General features: G+C 55.4%; 1 protein-coding gene across 3 annotated transcripts in view; it reads right to left on the bottom strand.

The window, feature by feature from the left end:
• DIS3L2 (DIS3 like 3'-5' exoribonuclease 2) overlaps positions 1-6154 on the bottom strand; it is a 198186-nt gene extending 192032 nt beyond the window's left edge. For 2 of the 3 annotated variants that reach the window (XM_076341190.1, XM_076341191.1), the window contains exons 1-2: positions 6109-6152; positions 2820-3539 (exon numbers count right to left, since the gene is read on the bottom strand). In XM_076341190.1, the coding sequence (XP_076197305.1) occupies positions 2820-3519 (700 nt within the window). In that variant the 5' untranslated portion in view covers positions 3520-3539; positions 6109-6152. Of the gene's footprint in view, positions 1-2819; positions 3540-6108 lie in introns of all 3 variants that reach the window. The other variant, XM_076341193.1, reaches the window with a different exon arrangement.
• Positions 6155-15595: the final 9441 nt, after the last annotated feature.

Below are 15595 nucleotides of genomic sequence, written 5' to 3'. Positions count from 1 at the left end.
AAGGAAGTTTAACCAAATTTTAGCACCCAAAGAACCTAGAGGATTGGAGATTTAGGGAAAAATACCAGCAGGGAAATTGTATTAGATGAAAAACTATGAGCATCACAATTTAAAGTGGCATTTTAGGATTATTTTTGTCTTATTGGGGTTTGTTTGAGAAGAAACTTCAGAACAGGAGGCTATATGGAAATTCTCACAGAGGTTATAGCCGCACAGAAAGGAGCAACAATCTGTGGAATGCATCTATACGCAGCTTCGTCTTCCCAAATCCCAGAGTGCTGACACTGTTGAGTGAATCCAACGCACAGTTTCATGACTCTATCACATGTTTCAGATGAGGGAGAACGGAGTTGTGTTCACACGCAGCGCTCTCAACTGCAAAGCTTCCAATACTTAGGAAAAGCAGTTACTATATGGAACACCAGAAGAGACTGCCATGGTCGGTCTCCTAATTATCTGCTATGAAATTATTTCTATCCCCCAAGCCTCATCTCGGGGCCTTACAGCCCAGAGTGACAAAGGCAATCCTCAGTGCTTCTCAAGGACAGCAACACATCATCAGCAGTGAGCTCCATGGCTCAGTGACACTTGCTTGGGGCTCCACAAACCACTCTGCTTTCCCCCAAGGCCACAGGAACTGCTGCACCACTGGAAGGACATTAACAAGGAAGAGCCCCTCGCTGCCCACAGCCTGCCCCAGAGCACTCAAAGGGTTTTCTCAGCCCTCCGCGTTTGCCTTCAATTTTAGCACTTTCAGTTTTAGGATCATTGCAAACCTGACCATGGCTAAGCCCGAGCTGAAGAGCTGTTAAGAGGACAATGAAAATAAGCAATATAAAGAGAGATGCTTGGCTTTGAGATTAGCTCAAAGAGTCTTTTGGAAGGCCTACAACAGCCTGAACAGAGTTAATTTGTGAGGAAATGTCACTACTGAAAAGATGATATGCCTCACCGCTATGACAGAAGCAATTCTTGCCACCACAGTTTCACAAGCCTTGATTTAAACTGATCAAACCAGATACCTGCCTATGCAAAGTAATATGACTTATATAAGCATCAAGAGAGAAAGACAAGCTTTGAAGTGAGAAAATATTAATCTGGGACTGTGATGTGTGAGTTCTTATACCTAAGCACTTGCATACTGTAAAACCTTCACTTCACTTAAACAAGAGTGCTAAAATATACTCAAACTGAACAGCAAAAAAACCATTTCTCTGAATCAAATTACATATATTTTTTTTCCTATTTCTTTCCTCCCCAAGAAACTGTTTTCATGTCCCTGCAAGTGTTCTGGAGAATAACCAGTCTCAGCTACACAGGAGGGTGGCTGGGGAGGCATGCAGGGGGAAGAAGAGGAAGGGTGTCACTGTTAAACAAATAATTTTCCAATAATCTTCCCCACAGTGTGAGTTTTCCACCTGGGAGGTCAAATGTGAGGGTCAACATTTTCTGCTCTAGGTCTTTACACTAAACAAACAACTAGCTTTCAAAGGGTTTGTGCAACCCCACTCCCAACTAGAGCAGGAGGGAACTGCAGATGCTTGCTTTTGAAAGTCAGGGTATTTTTATTTTAGACTAAAATCCATGTAGGCAGCTACCATTTTCATGGCTACAAACTGAAAGCCTTCTAGACTCTCCATCCCTGTTAGCTGCTCTCCCCTACTCTCCAAAAGCTGAAGGGTGAAAGGTAGCAAAGTCTATTATAACAGGCTAGCATAATAAATAGTGTTACAATGAAGCATGCAAAAAAAACCCCTCCCAAAAATCAAGCTCATCAACAAATTTTAGCATAATCTGCTTGTGTTAAATCTCTATGATCTGTCTTGCAAGAACTCATGAAAGTTTACCAACTTTAGCACATAATCTACTGTCACAGCCTCAAAAATACCGCAAACCCTGTAAAAAGCATATTACTTGCCACTCTTGAGTGATAGGGCATAGTTTTGTAAGATTGATTTAGTTAAACATTTACTTGATTTCCAATCCAAGAGTTGTGATAGGCCTCAGGCCCGTCTTACCCGTGTGAGAAATCGATCTCTTTTCTACTTGTTACAGAGAATTTAATACGGTGACATTTATGAGTTCCTTCAGTAGTAGCTCATAAGATCAGGCTATCCAAGTATTTCACCATAAATAACATTCAGAGGAAGTTTTAACCCATTACACAGAGAGATCAAATTTAAACTGCCTGGCTTTGGTTGCTTGTTGATGCTGTGTTTTGGGGTGTTTTTTAATAAAGAATTTTATTTCTCTCCATAAGTGGGCTTTTTGCCTTGAACATCGCATTTAAGAGACACATTCACTTTACTACTGCAAGATGTGGTCGTTTTGTTACTAACAGCAAAATTTACTGGAGTCAACACTCTGTATCAGGAATTAGATATTATACAGGCATCTTAGCCCCCGAGTGTTAGATGGACTTGGAGCCTCCGCAAAGGCAAAGCAGCACGCCAGATCCAAAGAGGCAATGCAGAGGAAAGCATGACTCTGCCCTGAGTCAGCGCAGATCCAGCAGTCTTATTGACTTGGAGTCTACACCACAGAAATTGGGCTCTTGTAGTCTTGAGCTGATCCTGGAAGCAGCACAGCCACATTCACAGAGCCTAGGCCAGCACCAAGCTGGCTCCACATGAAGCCATTTGCACATGCCGGACGGCTTACTTGTAAACCAGGACAAAGCCACCCACAGGTAACTAAGAGCTGACTAACTTGGACAGACTACAACTGGCTCATGTTGACTCACTCATGACTAAAACATCACATTCAATTCCACAGTAATTGTAGCAAATGGACCAAACAGTTCATTAGTGTGAACTCACCTTGGACTTGACCTGGAGACAAGTGACTGTTTTTCCTGGCATTTATTGCCAGCACATCCTCACTAAACTGCTCAGTCAACAAGTGTCCAGCTGCTGTATCTGTGTTGGCAGGACACCTGCCTCGTTTCTTATGTTTCTTCCTCCACATGTCCTCCTCATCCTTTTCATCAGAACCAGAAGACTTCTGCAGAGCTGCACGGTGTCTCAGGCTGTTCGATACTCTCCCACCTAGGGCATCACTCATATTTAACAAGTCAGCTGCAGCTCCACGCTGATGTACATAATAGTCTTCCTCCACCTCCAAGTCTCCTTCTGGGCTAACAATGGCATTTTTTTTATGAGGACATCTGTTCAGAGCGGTTTGGGGTTTATCGTTCTCAAATCCTCCAGGCATGGGCTGTTCCAGATGAGATGTTCTAACCGGTGAATAGCTGTGCACATTCAACCCATTCCTGGCTGGATTATCCTTCACCAGGCCTCTCCTCAGGGGCGGGTCCAGATCCGAGCTGGGGTCATTGGAGGTGCCCTCTTCTAGCTGCATCTTCTGTGCAATGTGATTCAAATAGGACCGGAATCGGCCGCTGTGGTGCTTTTGCACAAGCCTTGTGTAAGCGTTCTTCTGGGGAGCAGTGGGCTTGCTCGATCCCTCTTTGGCACCTTGGGCAGAAGTAGTACTTCTCACATACCCCAGATGATCCATAGTGCAGTAAAAGGCCCAAACTTCAAAGAGTTATAAATAGACACAGGGGAAAAAAGGGTTATTTTCTTGAAACACAGCGTCAAATAATTGATTATGCTAAAAGACACAAAAATGTACTAAATGAGAATGTATTGACCTTTACAGGAATTCTGGGTTGGTAAGTCACTCCACTGGGGTGAAGGGGTTTCACAATGTACTCAACGCACCAAATCTGCGTCAGTGACCTAGGAGTGACCATGGCCTGTAAGCCCTACCTGCCCATACGCCACACAAAACGGGGATTTTTGTCCCGAGGCTGACACCCCAAATATAAGGGATTCCTTTAATCCGTTCTTCCTTGCCTTTGAAAAAGCCAGGTAAATTAAGGCAGTAACTGACAGACTGTATCAGATGCATCAGTTTAGCAGTTATCAGAAGTAAAATCTTGTCATGTCCAACCTGGAGTCTTCAAAAATAACTGCATCCTTACTGAAGTGCTTCAATGTTGCAGTAAAAAGCATACATTGCCTGTTACCTCCCCCCCACAGTGACCGACACTTCTGGATTATATAGGACATTTGCTTCAAATACGAAGACTAACCATTTCAGCTTGTCTTTCTAGCCATAAACTCCCTCCCAGCGCGACTGACATACAATAAATTCCCTAGCACAACTAACTGTCTTGCAAGAGCTCATAATTCTTAGTGATTGAGACACACTGGCTGCCACTCCATCCAGCGCCAGTTTCTGTACGTGGTATTATGCCTCCACCTTTGCGGCACAAGTGTGGAACTTAAGTAGATCAAGCATCTTTCAATCCTGTTTCAGTTGCTCTAGCTTTTAAGTTTTTGGAGCGAAAGAATCTAGTAAATTGTCCTCAGCTACCATTAAGATAAATTATAGGTACGGACAGGACACAGCAATGATTTTTGCTGTATCTAACACTGAAGAGGAAAATAAAAGTATATTAATAATGGAGCCCAGTGCAACTGCTGTCTTCTGCGGGTTTTCATAAAAATGCCTCTTTTTCCCTTCAAGACACATTTGAAGCTGAACTTCACCCCAGCTGGTATGCTGAGAACGTCAGGGCTCACTCTCATCTCTTCTATGCCAGAACTGAGGGGCACTGGACTCTAAGCTAAAATAAAGATACTGTCTGTTAAACCTCTCTCTCTTCACTTCTCTAAGCATGGGGGTGTTGGCAGGACAGAATACAGAGCTCAGCAGAAGAGAAACTTATATTCCCTTCCCTACTCCCACCATGCTCGGAATTTTTCTTTGCCCTTACCCAGCCCTCTTCTCCCTTTTGCTGCAGTTGCACAGAGGATAAGCACCCAGGCAGTCTCCTCCGTGCACACGCTGCCTGGGAATGGGGCATCACCCAGCAGGGACCAAGGACTGCAGCGCCAGCTCCTCCTCAGAGCGCCTGCTCTGGCCCTTTCGGAGAAACAACGCGTGTTGCAGCGAGATTTACTTAAGTAATTGAGCACGGATGTGAATAGGCTTCACAATACAAAGCAAAAATTAAAAATCCCTGAATACATAGGAAAAATTCTTTGTGTGGTTTGTGATTCTTGTTCCTAAGATTTTCCATTGGTGCTGGCCAATAGCTAAATTTTTCTAATAGACTGACCTGCTACAGCGCTATTACAAAGCCCTCACACGGGTAGGTCTACAGCAAGCTTTCTTTTAACGTCACCTTCTCCCCTTGCCAGTTCAATAGAAGTAGATAACATTTACAAATGCCAGCGAGACTACTCTCCAAACACTGGTTCCGCGATACAGGAGTTTGCCATCTTTATTTACAAGTGAAGAATAAACATTCACATCTCGCCTCCACTGTAATTTCTGCAACTTTAATCACGTTAACAGTTAGCAACTGGAGCACAGACCAAAAAAAAAAAAAAAAGGGACTTACAAGCCCCCACGCATCACAGTTTCATTATTAGTTTTCCGGTGGGCAACCAGGAACTGTCAGCTCCCTAACAGCCGGGGAGCGGAGGGAAGGCAGAGGCGGGTACGAGGCATACCCACCCTGCCTCCTTCCCACAGGCGGGACAGGGATGCGGGTGAGTGAAACGCGGGGAAGGAAGCGCCGAGGGAAGACGCTCGCTTGGCTGGGCCCAGGATGAAAACCGCCCCTCTTGCCTTCACCCGGCTGTTTTCGAAGAGCGGCACTGCCCTTCGCCACCCGCCTCTCACCACGCTGGACACGGCGCTCTGGGGGTGTGCACCCAGCACCCGCTACGGCGGCAGGAGCGGGGCCGCGGGGCCTCCCCCCGCACCCCCGGGGCCAGGGGCAGCACCCCCCCACCCCGCCGCCAGGCGCCAACGCCGCCGCTCTCCCGGAGCGCCCGCGACTCCCTCGGGAACGCAGCCCGGGCTACCACCGCCCTTCTGCGGGGCCCGAAGCGGGAGCTGACCGCGCCCGCGGGACGAGCCAGCAAACCGCCGGGCCCGGCCCCCCGTCGCGGCGGCGGCGCTGCCACGGGGCTGACAGGGCCCGAGCGCCGCCGGGACCGGCCGGGGAGCCGCTCCCTCCCCCCGCCCGGGACCCCGGTGACGAGCCCGCGGAGGGGGCACCGCGCCCGGCCCGGACCCGCCACTCACCGGTCGCGTCGCGCCGCTCCGCGCCGTTTAAATGTCCCTACGCCCCCACCGTCCACTTCCGGGTCAGAGGCGGCCTACGGGCCGCGGCAGGGCCCAGAAGCCCTCACGCGCGAAGCGCTCGCTCCCCTCCCTGACAGGGCGGCCCCGGCCCGCGGACCCTCGCACCCCCGGGGCCGGGGCAGGACCCCCCCGGGCGGTCTCTAGTGACGCGGGGCGGGCTGGCATCCTGTGGGTGCCTTTGCGCAGCGCCGGGCGCGGCCCGGGCCTGAGGACGGACCTCGGGAAGGGCCCTGCGAGGAAGGCAGCGTGGGGAGGGCGGGCAGGGTGACCCGGGAGGGGACAGGGTGCCCCAGCCCCGCTCTCTGGAGGGGAGGGTGCTCCCCGCAGGCAGGGCCCGTGAGTCTCCGCAGCCTGCCAGGAGAAGGGGAGCCTCCAGACAGGCTTGAGGCTGGGCCTGTGCCCCCTCGGGTCAGTCACAGCGGGTGGGGGTGGGAGGCCGCCCAGGCGGGGGCTTCTCCTGCAGGAGGCTGAGTCGGGCATCTAACGGGGTTCCTGCAGGGCCAGGGTGCTGCGGGGAGGTGGGAGACAGGAGGCGCTTCCACCACAGCAGGGAGCCAACGCAGACTGTCCCCAGCCTGCAAGGCTTGCAGACACCTTGGTCCCTGGGGTTTGCAGACCACCCCTTCCAGCCAGGGCCAGCTGAGGCCTCCGTGATGGTTTGGTCCAGTTCACTGCCAGCAATCCTGCTTCAGCCAAAGTTTCTAGCCAGATAGGTGAAAAAAGCGTAGTTTAGCTGATTTAATATTGTAAAGAGCTGAGACTGGTATTGTCGCGTTGGAAACCCTCAGAGATTTGCAGGCATCTGCAGCATGGGGAAGCCTCCTTCAAGACCTACATGGCCTCACCTTCACTGCAGAGGAGAGCAGGCTCCCGGGCTCCTGTTCCCTGAGCTCTTCACGCTCCCCTAGCACTGGAGGTTGGGCACCAGGCAACCTGCCGATCCTCCAGCCCCCCCCCGCCACAGCACCCAAGTAATGACCAACTCATGGTGTTGAGCGGCAGTGGCCTCATCTCCGCCAGGATAAGTCAGAGCCTTCGCGTCAGAGGGTGATGTTAAAGCATGAGACCAGAGTCAGGAGCTGGGACTTTGACTCCCTGCTCTTTCTGCGGCTGCAGACCTCCCACAGGGCTTTATAGCAGGGTCAGATCCAGGGTCTGGCTGGCTGGGAGTAAGTGGTTTGGTCACCCTGGTGTGACCTGCAAACTCAGGCTGGGTTTGCCAAAGAACTTCAGCCAGAAGAAAAACTGGAGAGCAACAAACTGGCCTCATGACACCCCCAATCACCCCCATTTGAGCTGTCTGCCTGGAGCAGTCCCTCAGGTGGAGGAATAGTCCAAAGGGACCTGGGTTGGTGTCTCCAAGCAGGGCTCTGGTGGTGAAAGGCTCTGTTCAGTCTTCACTTTGGCAGGAACATGGGTCTGAGCAGGCTGTCCGTGCTGCCCCTTCACTTAGGATGGGGAAGACTCCTGCCCCATGGTGCTTGTTCCTCATCCTGTAGGTCGGTGCCCACAGGGCCTGGCATTGGTCATCTGTAGAGGGAGCTGCCCTGAGAAAGCACCGGGCTTTTGCTGTGGGACCAAGGGCAGCAAGCACAGACCTGCCTGCGCAAGGACAGTCACATCTCTCCGAGCGCTGGGATGCCACCGGCAAAGGCAGTGTCTCGTTCACATGAACCACGCAGAGCCCTGCTGCCAGCAGCAGCGATCTGCCGGCACTGCTGCCAGCTCATCAGCTGCCCCCACCGTGGCAGCTCTGGCCACCTCAAGGAGGGGAGCAAGGACTCAGCTCTGCCCCGGCACGGTTGGGCGGCAGCAAGCTGCCCCACGCCGGCCACGCAGCCGCCGCACAGCCTGGACAGCGAGGAAGCGAGCAGCCCTCCTCCGTGCGAGCAGAGCCACCAGTCGCACAGCAGCTGGTCCCCCCCGGCCCCAAAGACAGAGGGTGGACGCCGTTTCCACTGGGGCTGGCCCCAGGGGAAGCATGGCCGTGTGGGATCACCCTTTCGGTGGGAGGGTGCGTGCTCCCCTGCTTCCTCCTGCTCCCCTGGCTGCTGCCAAAGCGAGGCGGTTGGCATCTGCTCTGCTAAGACACGGCAGTGGCACGTCCCCAGCTGTGCAGGGCTGGCCCACGCCGTGGCAAGGAGCTCACCCACCTGGAAGAGTGGGAGATGGCGCAGGGGGGACCCAGGAACCCCCAGCCCCGCTGTCACCCTCCCTGTGCCAGCCAGGTGGGAACAGCAGCTCTTCTCCATGCCGCTGAGTCACACCGTGTCTCTGCTCTTCTTCACCCCCGTGGGGATGAAGCTGAGCCCGGAGCTTGGCCGGACTCCCTCCTGCACCAGGTGGTGCCACCAGCTGCAGCGGCTTCAGTGTGCCCGTTCCTTGCACAGGAGGCGATAGATGGGGGGGAAGAAGTGGGGGGGATTCACTGTCTGTTAGTGCCACTGCCGGCGTTGGGACCTGCGGTTTTGCAGTGATATCATGTGTGGCGAGAGGGATACGGCTCCACGGCTGGACGCCTCTGTCATCCTTGCCTCCTGCCTCCAGCTGGGCCCCTGCTGCACAAGGGGCTGCAAGCCCCAGCAGATTGGCAGAGTGTTTCTCAGCCCTTCTCTCCTGGTAGCAGCCAGGGACCTGGCAGTCTGGTCTGGTCCATGGAGCAGAGCCTGCGTTTGTGCCCCCTTTTGCTCTGCCCCATCACTGGCCCAGACAAACGAGATACAGCAAATATGTGTCGCCCTCCCAGTGCCCTGCGGGAGTGTGGCTGGGACCAGCTGTGTGCCCGTCCTTCGCACCCTTTGAAAGAGGCCACCTGCAAATGTGGCAGCAAGCCGGTGCCTCATGCAGGATCTCACCAAACACAATCCCTCCCAGGGAAAGGCTGGACTGCTTCAGTCTGTCCTTTGGCTCCATCTTCCATCTACACCATCCTCGTGTCTGCCGAGCAGAAAGGAGCAGTCACCTCGCTGTGGCTCCCACAACCCTCCATGGCGACTCATGGGCTTTCTAAAAGGGAGCAGGTCCACGGGCAGATTTTTCCCCCACGCTCTCATTTCCTGGGGTCCTGTAGGAGCAAGCCCAGCCCAGTGTCCCGGCTTGCTTTCCCACAGCGCAGGATTATCTCACCATCTTCCCCCAGGCAGTAACTGGTAGCTGCTCACCCCGACATTGGAGGCTGGAACGTGTTGTGGCACCTCGGCCGAGGCAAGAGCACCGCGTGGCTCCTTGGCCGGGAGCACCCTGCTTACGAAGGCTTTGGCTCCTCTGCTTGTGGTTTCAGCGAGGAGTAAGGGCCTGCCCGGCGCTCATTTACATCAGTGTTAATTAGGAGTGACTGGCCAAAGGCCTGGAGCCGCCCTGAGATGACTCAATGAGGGGAACCCTGGATGGGAGCAGAGCAGTTCCCCCGCCTCCGCCTGCTTCCTGCAGCCCACCTGGCATGAACCGACACTGCTGGTGGAAACGTCACCCCTGCCAGCCCGAATGTCACCTCTCGTTGATACTGAATATTGCAGGTTGCAGGCTGTGGTGGTGGGATGGAGATCAGCGGGGTGCTCTGCCTCCCTGCTGTTGTCCAGAGGCTCGACCCGCATGGCATGAGGATACGCTCGAAGGCAGAGTGGGGCCGCGGGTTTGCTCTGGAGCCTCTGAGCACCCTTGGAAGTGTCTTGATTGCAGCAGCAGCACCCAGAGTTAGGTCAGAGTCTCACTCGCTTTGACATTGCTCAGGCACCGGGAGTCGTCTGGGCACTTGACCTGAGGACACAAGCCATGCTCGGGGGGTAGAGGGGAGGGAGACAGATTTATTACCATAAATAAGGTAAAAAACATCTCTCTCCACAGTAGATACACATCTGCTAACTGTGTCACAACACATGTGGTCTTGCCCCACCCGTCCTTCAGCTTCTCCAGTCTTCTCCCGAGCCCTCCATACCTCTGGTTGGGAAACACACCACCCAAGATCAGGACTGATGGGTTCCCATCTCCTTCAGATGCGGCAGCGCCTGGAGGAACGCCTGCAGCTCTCCCCAGGCGGAGGGAGGTCTGGTTTGGCTGTGTCTGTCCAGCAAAGGAAAGGGAGAACTAGACCCCAGCAAAGAGGGGCAGGCAGCCAAGAAAGAGGTGAAGGAAGCAGCGGAGGAAAGAGGTGGGGTGCCGGGATGGGACGTCAAAGCAGCCTTTGGCCTTTGGCACTAAAGGGTTAGTGCCTTGCTCCTGATTTAGCTGGGGTCTCCTGGATTTGTCTTCTGGGTACCTTCAAGTCTCTTCCTCCCTAGTTACAGATGGCCAAATCTCTTTTAAAACCCGGCCCTCGGTTTCCCTGCATCCTCCTGCCCTGCCAGGACTGAGCCTCCCAAAGGTGCTCAAAGTGGTTTCGGATGATAAAGCTCTGAGGCTCCAGAGCGCTGGGGCACGCGATGGGACACAGCTCCACAGGTCCTATCAGGAAACCCAGGCAGGCAGCTGCCCTGCACCTGCCGAGCTTGTGGGCAGCGGGACCAGGGGACAGGGCTCCCGGGCAGGGGATGTGCAGTGAGTTCAAGCCCCATCTGATGCCCCCAGGGAGGCAGAAAATGCACCTTCGAGGCAGACAGGGACTAATGGACTGCACTGCTCTGCAGTCCCGGGGTTAGGGACTCACCCCACACCCCCCCATCGCTGCCACCCCATCCCCCACCACACACATGCAGGACGGGGTCTGAACAGCCCCCACAGGGGCCACTTTGGGGCTGCAGGCCGGGTGGGGACAGCACGCCGAGGGCAAGCCAGGGGCGATGCTCCAGCAGAGACCGCGGGACCGAGGGGCTGGCAGGCACGTCCCGGCAGCTCGGTGAAGGCGAGTGGGGGCCGCTGCCAGTCCCACTGCCGGCTGGCAGGCAGAGCAGTGAATGAGAGCGTAACTTATCAGTATTACCTCATGTGAAAGCCCTGTGCCTTTGTATCTCAAGCAAACACCGGCCATTATACCCCAGCGGGCCGGCATTGTTATTCTGTCTGGTCGCAAAAGGTTAGGGCTGTGGAGCCCCGCACGTCCACACCGGCTGCCCATGGGGTGGCAGCGGGGCTGCCGTGACACCCCGCAGCCGGCAGCGCTCCCTGGCCGCAGGAGCGGTGGCCCTGGCTGTTCCCAGGCGTGGCCGAGGCCCGGCCGGGCCGTTATCTGCTCTGCAAGGCTGCCCCACCATCCGTGGCGCTGAAATCTGCCCCTTCCCTCGCCAGCCCCTTGCCCCGGCCAGGGCCACCCCGTGCTGCTCAGCCTGGCACCCACACAAACCCTCCCGTGGGAGACAGCCAGACTCCCTCCCCAAAAGAATAAAAAGGGGCAGAAAGCCCAAATTTGCCTTCAGCGGGATCACAGCCCTGGCAGAAGGTCAAGGGCTCGACCACCAGCATCTGAGACCAGCACAGATTCGGCCCCCTTCATCCCAGCGCTCCCCTGGGGTTTCCCACATCCAGGATGCTCTGGGGAAAGGCCCAGGAAGCCCAAAGGTTTTGCCCTGAAGGACCAATGCCAAAAGGGACTTCCCACCACCTGGCGCTGGGTTGCCGGGAAGCCAGCTCAGAGGGACTGGGGGGCATTTGGGGCTGGCTGGGAGGTCCACAAGGGAGCTGCTGACACTATCTTCGAGGGTGACAGGGTTTCAGCCAGCCAAGCCGGGTGGAAGAGGCTCCTGCCAAGCCAGGGCATGCGCTGCCACCGGAGCTGCAGGGCTAGTGAGGACCTGCTTGCCCATCCTGGATGCGCACGTAGCACATTAGGTCACAGACTGCCCCCGGGGCTGCGACGGGGTGACGCGGTGCGGAGGTGGCATCCGGCTCCAGTACCGCAATGGGGTCCCCCCTGGGTACAAGGCTGGGGGTCTGTCCCCGCTGGCCCACCGGATCCCTGCCCAGTATCTGCATGAGGCACAGCTTCCCGTGGGGACAAATGTGACGATAATTCACCCTTTGGCCTTTCCAGGCCATCACCTCTTTGGGCAGTACCTCTTCCCAAAAGGATGCTCAGTGCCAAAACCGACAAGCCTGGGCTGATGTTGGGACCTCCAGGCTGCGGGTGAAATGCTACCAGACCCCCATTTCTGGAGGGAAAGTGTCTGAGAAAGGGAGGACAAAGAGGACCGTGGCGTTTAGCTTGGAAAATCCCAACAATCTGCCCCTACGTTAGCTGCGGAGCCGAGGCTGCTGGCAGCTGGAGGCAATGCAATTCCTATCCTCCGAGGAGTGACACAGAGGGAGGCTCACGGTGTGGACTCACCCGTGCGTTAGAATTGCTTCATTTTCTTGATGTTCCACAAAAGTCTGAGATGTCATGTTCCCGTTCCCGCCAGCCCGGCAAGGCAGCCCGGCCCCAGAGCACGGCCATCCCAGCACAGCCTTGGGGAAAAGAAACACCCAGAAAGTCAGGAGGAGACTGGAGCAACCCAGGGAGCCCAGGGAAAATGGCAAACCCCAAAAGGCAAACCCCAAAGCAAGCCCCTGGGGGGAAAACACACTGTGCCTGCCAGGATACCAGCACTTCGCTAGCAAAGACCTGGGAGTCCCTACCTGGGGTTTCCCCTTGTCTCCTCGCCCTAGCCACCCCGGGGAGTTTCGGAAAGGGACAGAGGTGCCCTCTTGGTCTCCGTGCCCTTGCTGTGTCTGCAGCCCCGTCCTTGCCTGCCCCATCAGGGCAGCTCTGCGGAGCCTCTCCCCATCACAGTCCCGGTTTGGGAAGAGGGGATGTTGGCCATGCGTGTGTCCTGGGCCAGAGCCCTCTTCCAGACCCAAAGGAGACAGGGGAAAATGTAAAATCATGTAGTGTTTCCTGTAATGCCTCATTCAGCAGCAATGTCCAAAATAAACACCAGGGGTGTTCAAACAGGCCGAAATCTCCATCAGCATTTCAGACACGGAGACCCAGAGGTGAAGCAGGCACTGGTACTGCCACAGCGCCCCAGGAGCATCGCACCCCTGCATGCGGAGCCACCCCGTCCTCATGACGGCCTGGTGGCTGCCCGGGTCCTGGGGCTATTGGTGGCCACGTCTGAACCCTCCGGCCAGTACTCCTGCCCTCAGGGGCTATAGGGTTATTCCCCAGAAAAGCTTGCTTCAAAGCATCCCCAGAATGCATATCGCCTGCTGCGTCCTGCCGCAGTGGTGGGACAAGATGGTCCCCTGCCACCGCATGCACCGGGGTCTGCTCATCCATCCCTGCAGCCAAAATTGAAATCTGCCCCCAAACTGCTTCTCACTGAGCCTGCTATCACCAGACCCCTAGAGGTCTCTAGGGGTCTTTAGAGGTACTCTAAAACCTGTAAAAAAACCCATAAACTGTAAAAAGCTCCTGTTGTAGAACATCAAACCTTCAGTGGCGTTCTCTTGGTGAACACCAGCATATGTCTTGTTCCTGGGGAACTGGTAGGTGGTGGCTGCACTGGAGGTGAAGTAGTTCCTCCATCCTTGTACCTCCTCCAACCTTGCACCTCCTCCATCCTTGCACCTCCTCCATCCTTGCACCTGCTCTGCACCCCTGGCCCTGCCCCAGGCGGGTACCGAGCAACGTGGGCAGGATGAGCAGAGAGCAGCAATGTTTTGGGGCTTGTTCCAAAGCCACCGATGGACTTTGGGATGGTGCTTACCAACAGCTCCTTGGGTTGACCACTGGTTGCGGGAAAACTTTGGCCACTCCGGCATCTCCATCGCATGCACATAGCCTTCTTTTTGCAAAGGGACAACTGGCCCTCGCATGGCATCAGCTGGAAATCCTCATACTAGAGTTATCCATCGCTCCGTCGGGAAATGCTCCCTCGCCCATGGCAGCAGAAGAGACACAAATCTGGGCAGCGATTTCCCCAAATCAATACAGAAACACGCTGCCTAATGAAGAGTGAGTGGAAGAAAAAGGGGATAGATAGCTGGCTGTTCGCTGCTGCGGTGGCACAGCTTTCTTCAGGCTAGAGTCCACGTTTCTGTCCTGTAAACCTTCTCAGGGTCATCCTCTGGAAGGTGCCTGGAACCTGGCTCCTGACTTCAGCCAAGAGAGCCGGGGCCCCAGCGCTGCCCAGCAGGATGCAGCCTCACCCGCAGGCATCGCTCACCCCTTCCTTGTGATGGGGCCGAAACACCCCGTGCTGCTGTCACACGTACCCCCATGACCCATCTCCTCCCACCCTCCAAATCATGCTGGCACTGGTCACACTTTGATGAATCCCTCTCCATCCTCAGGCGCGGGGAGCCGTGTGCCCTCTTGCACACGCATTCTCTCCGCTCCCTTCCCCACTCCCTACACACCGACAGTCCCCCCGAGTCCCCCTTCTCAGGGGTCACCCCCACTTTGGTAAGACTTGGCAGTATCTCCCCATTTTTAGCCCTACAGCAGCGATGTTCTCTGCTTTCGGGCACTTTCCAGCACATGCAGCTCCCCACCCCACCCCTGGAGCGGGGCTTTCTGGAGGGCAAGATGTGTCCTGGCTTTGGGTGATGCCCAGCAGGACCCAAAGGGGTGAGAGGCTCGAGTATGGGCTGGACAGAGCCAGCACCGCTGCCACCATACGGACACCTCTGAACAGCCCTTAGTCTGCTCTCACACGGGAAGGGGTGCTGGGGACATTATGTGACATGAAGAGCCGTCAAATATGGATTTTCACACCTTTCTTAGGTCCCCCCGAGCCACCCCCTCACCAAACGCACAGCAAGCCCATCTCCCCATAAGCCCTGCTTCAACACTGGTATTCCCCAGGGGCAGACCAGCCCTGGAGCCCCTCTCTCCCCCCAGCTCTTTTTGGGGCCTCCTTGTCCCGCTGTGCAGGATCCCCTTTGCTCTCCAGCACACAGGGGAAGCCCCCACTGAGCGCAGTCCTCTCCGCCCCACACTCTCAGCTTCCACACATGCCCCGAGTCTGCCAGTTCTCAGCCTGGGCGCGCATTCTGCAGGGCCGTGGGCTAACACAGGCACATCCCTTTAAGGGTTAAAAGCTTTCAGGCCCCCATCCCAGAAGCAAAAGGGTTTCATGCTCTTAACCCCTTCCTGCCCACCTCTTCTCCCCCCCTCTGAGCTTTTGCCACCCTGGTGGATCCGATCTGGTTTGAGTTAAGGGAAAGTCTTTGTGCGCCGGGCTCTGACTCCAGCGACTTTCAGCAGAAAAGGCAGAGTAATTTGAATAACAAGACTAATTGGATTTATAAAGCACAGCCCCCCCCAAACCCGAGGCTCTGCACAGTGTGACAAAGAAAACATGCTAATGAAAACCACGCTGGTGAAAGCCGAGGGCACAGGATGAGCCTCCTGCGGGCAGGCGCTGGCTGAGACCTGACCGCATTGTGGCATTTATGGCAACGCTCTAATACTCCGGGGCGAGGGGCTGGTGGAGAAGCTCCGATATGGCTCCTGACCCCACATCCCGCAGCGTGTGGGGGCTTGGTGGCAAGCAAGGCAGCCCTTCCTCCC

The sequence above is a fragment of the Aptenodytes patagonicus genome, chromosome 6 (assembly GCF_965638725.1).
Source record: "Aptenodytes patagonicus chromosome 6, bAptPat1.pri.cur, whole genome shotgun sequence".
Lineage (NCBI taxonomy): Eukaryota > Metazoa > Chordata > Aves > Sphenisciformes > Spheniscidae > Aptenodytes > Aptenodytes patagonicus.
This window is presented reverse-complemented; position numbering and strand designations above follow the sequence as displayed.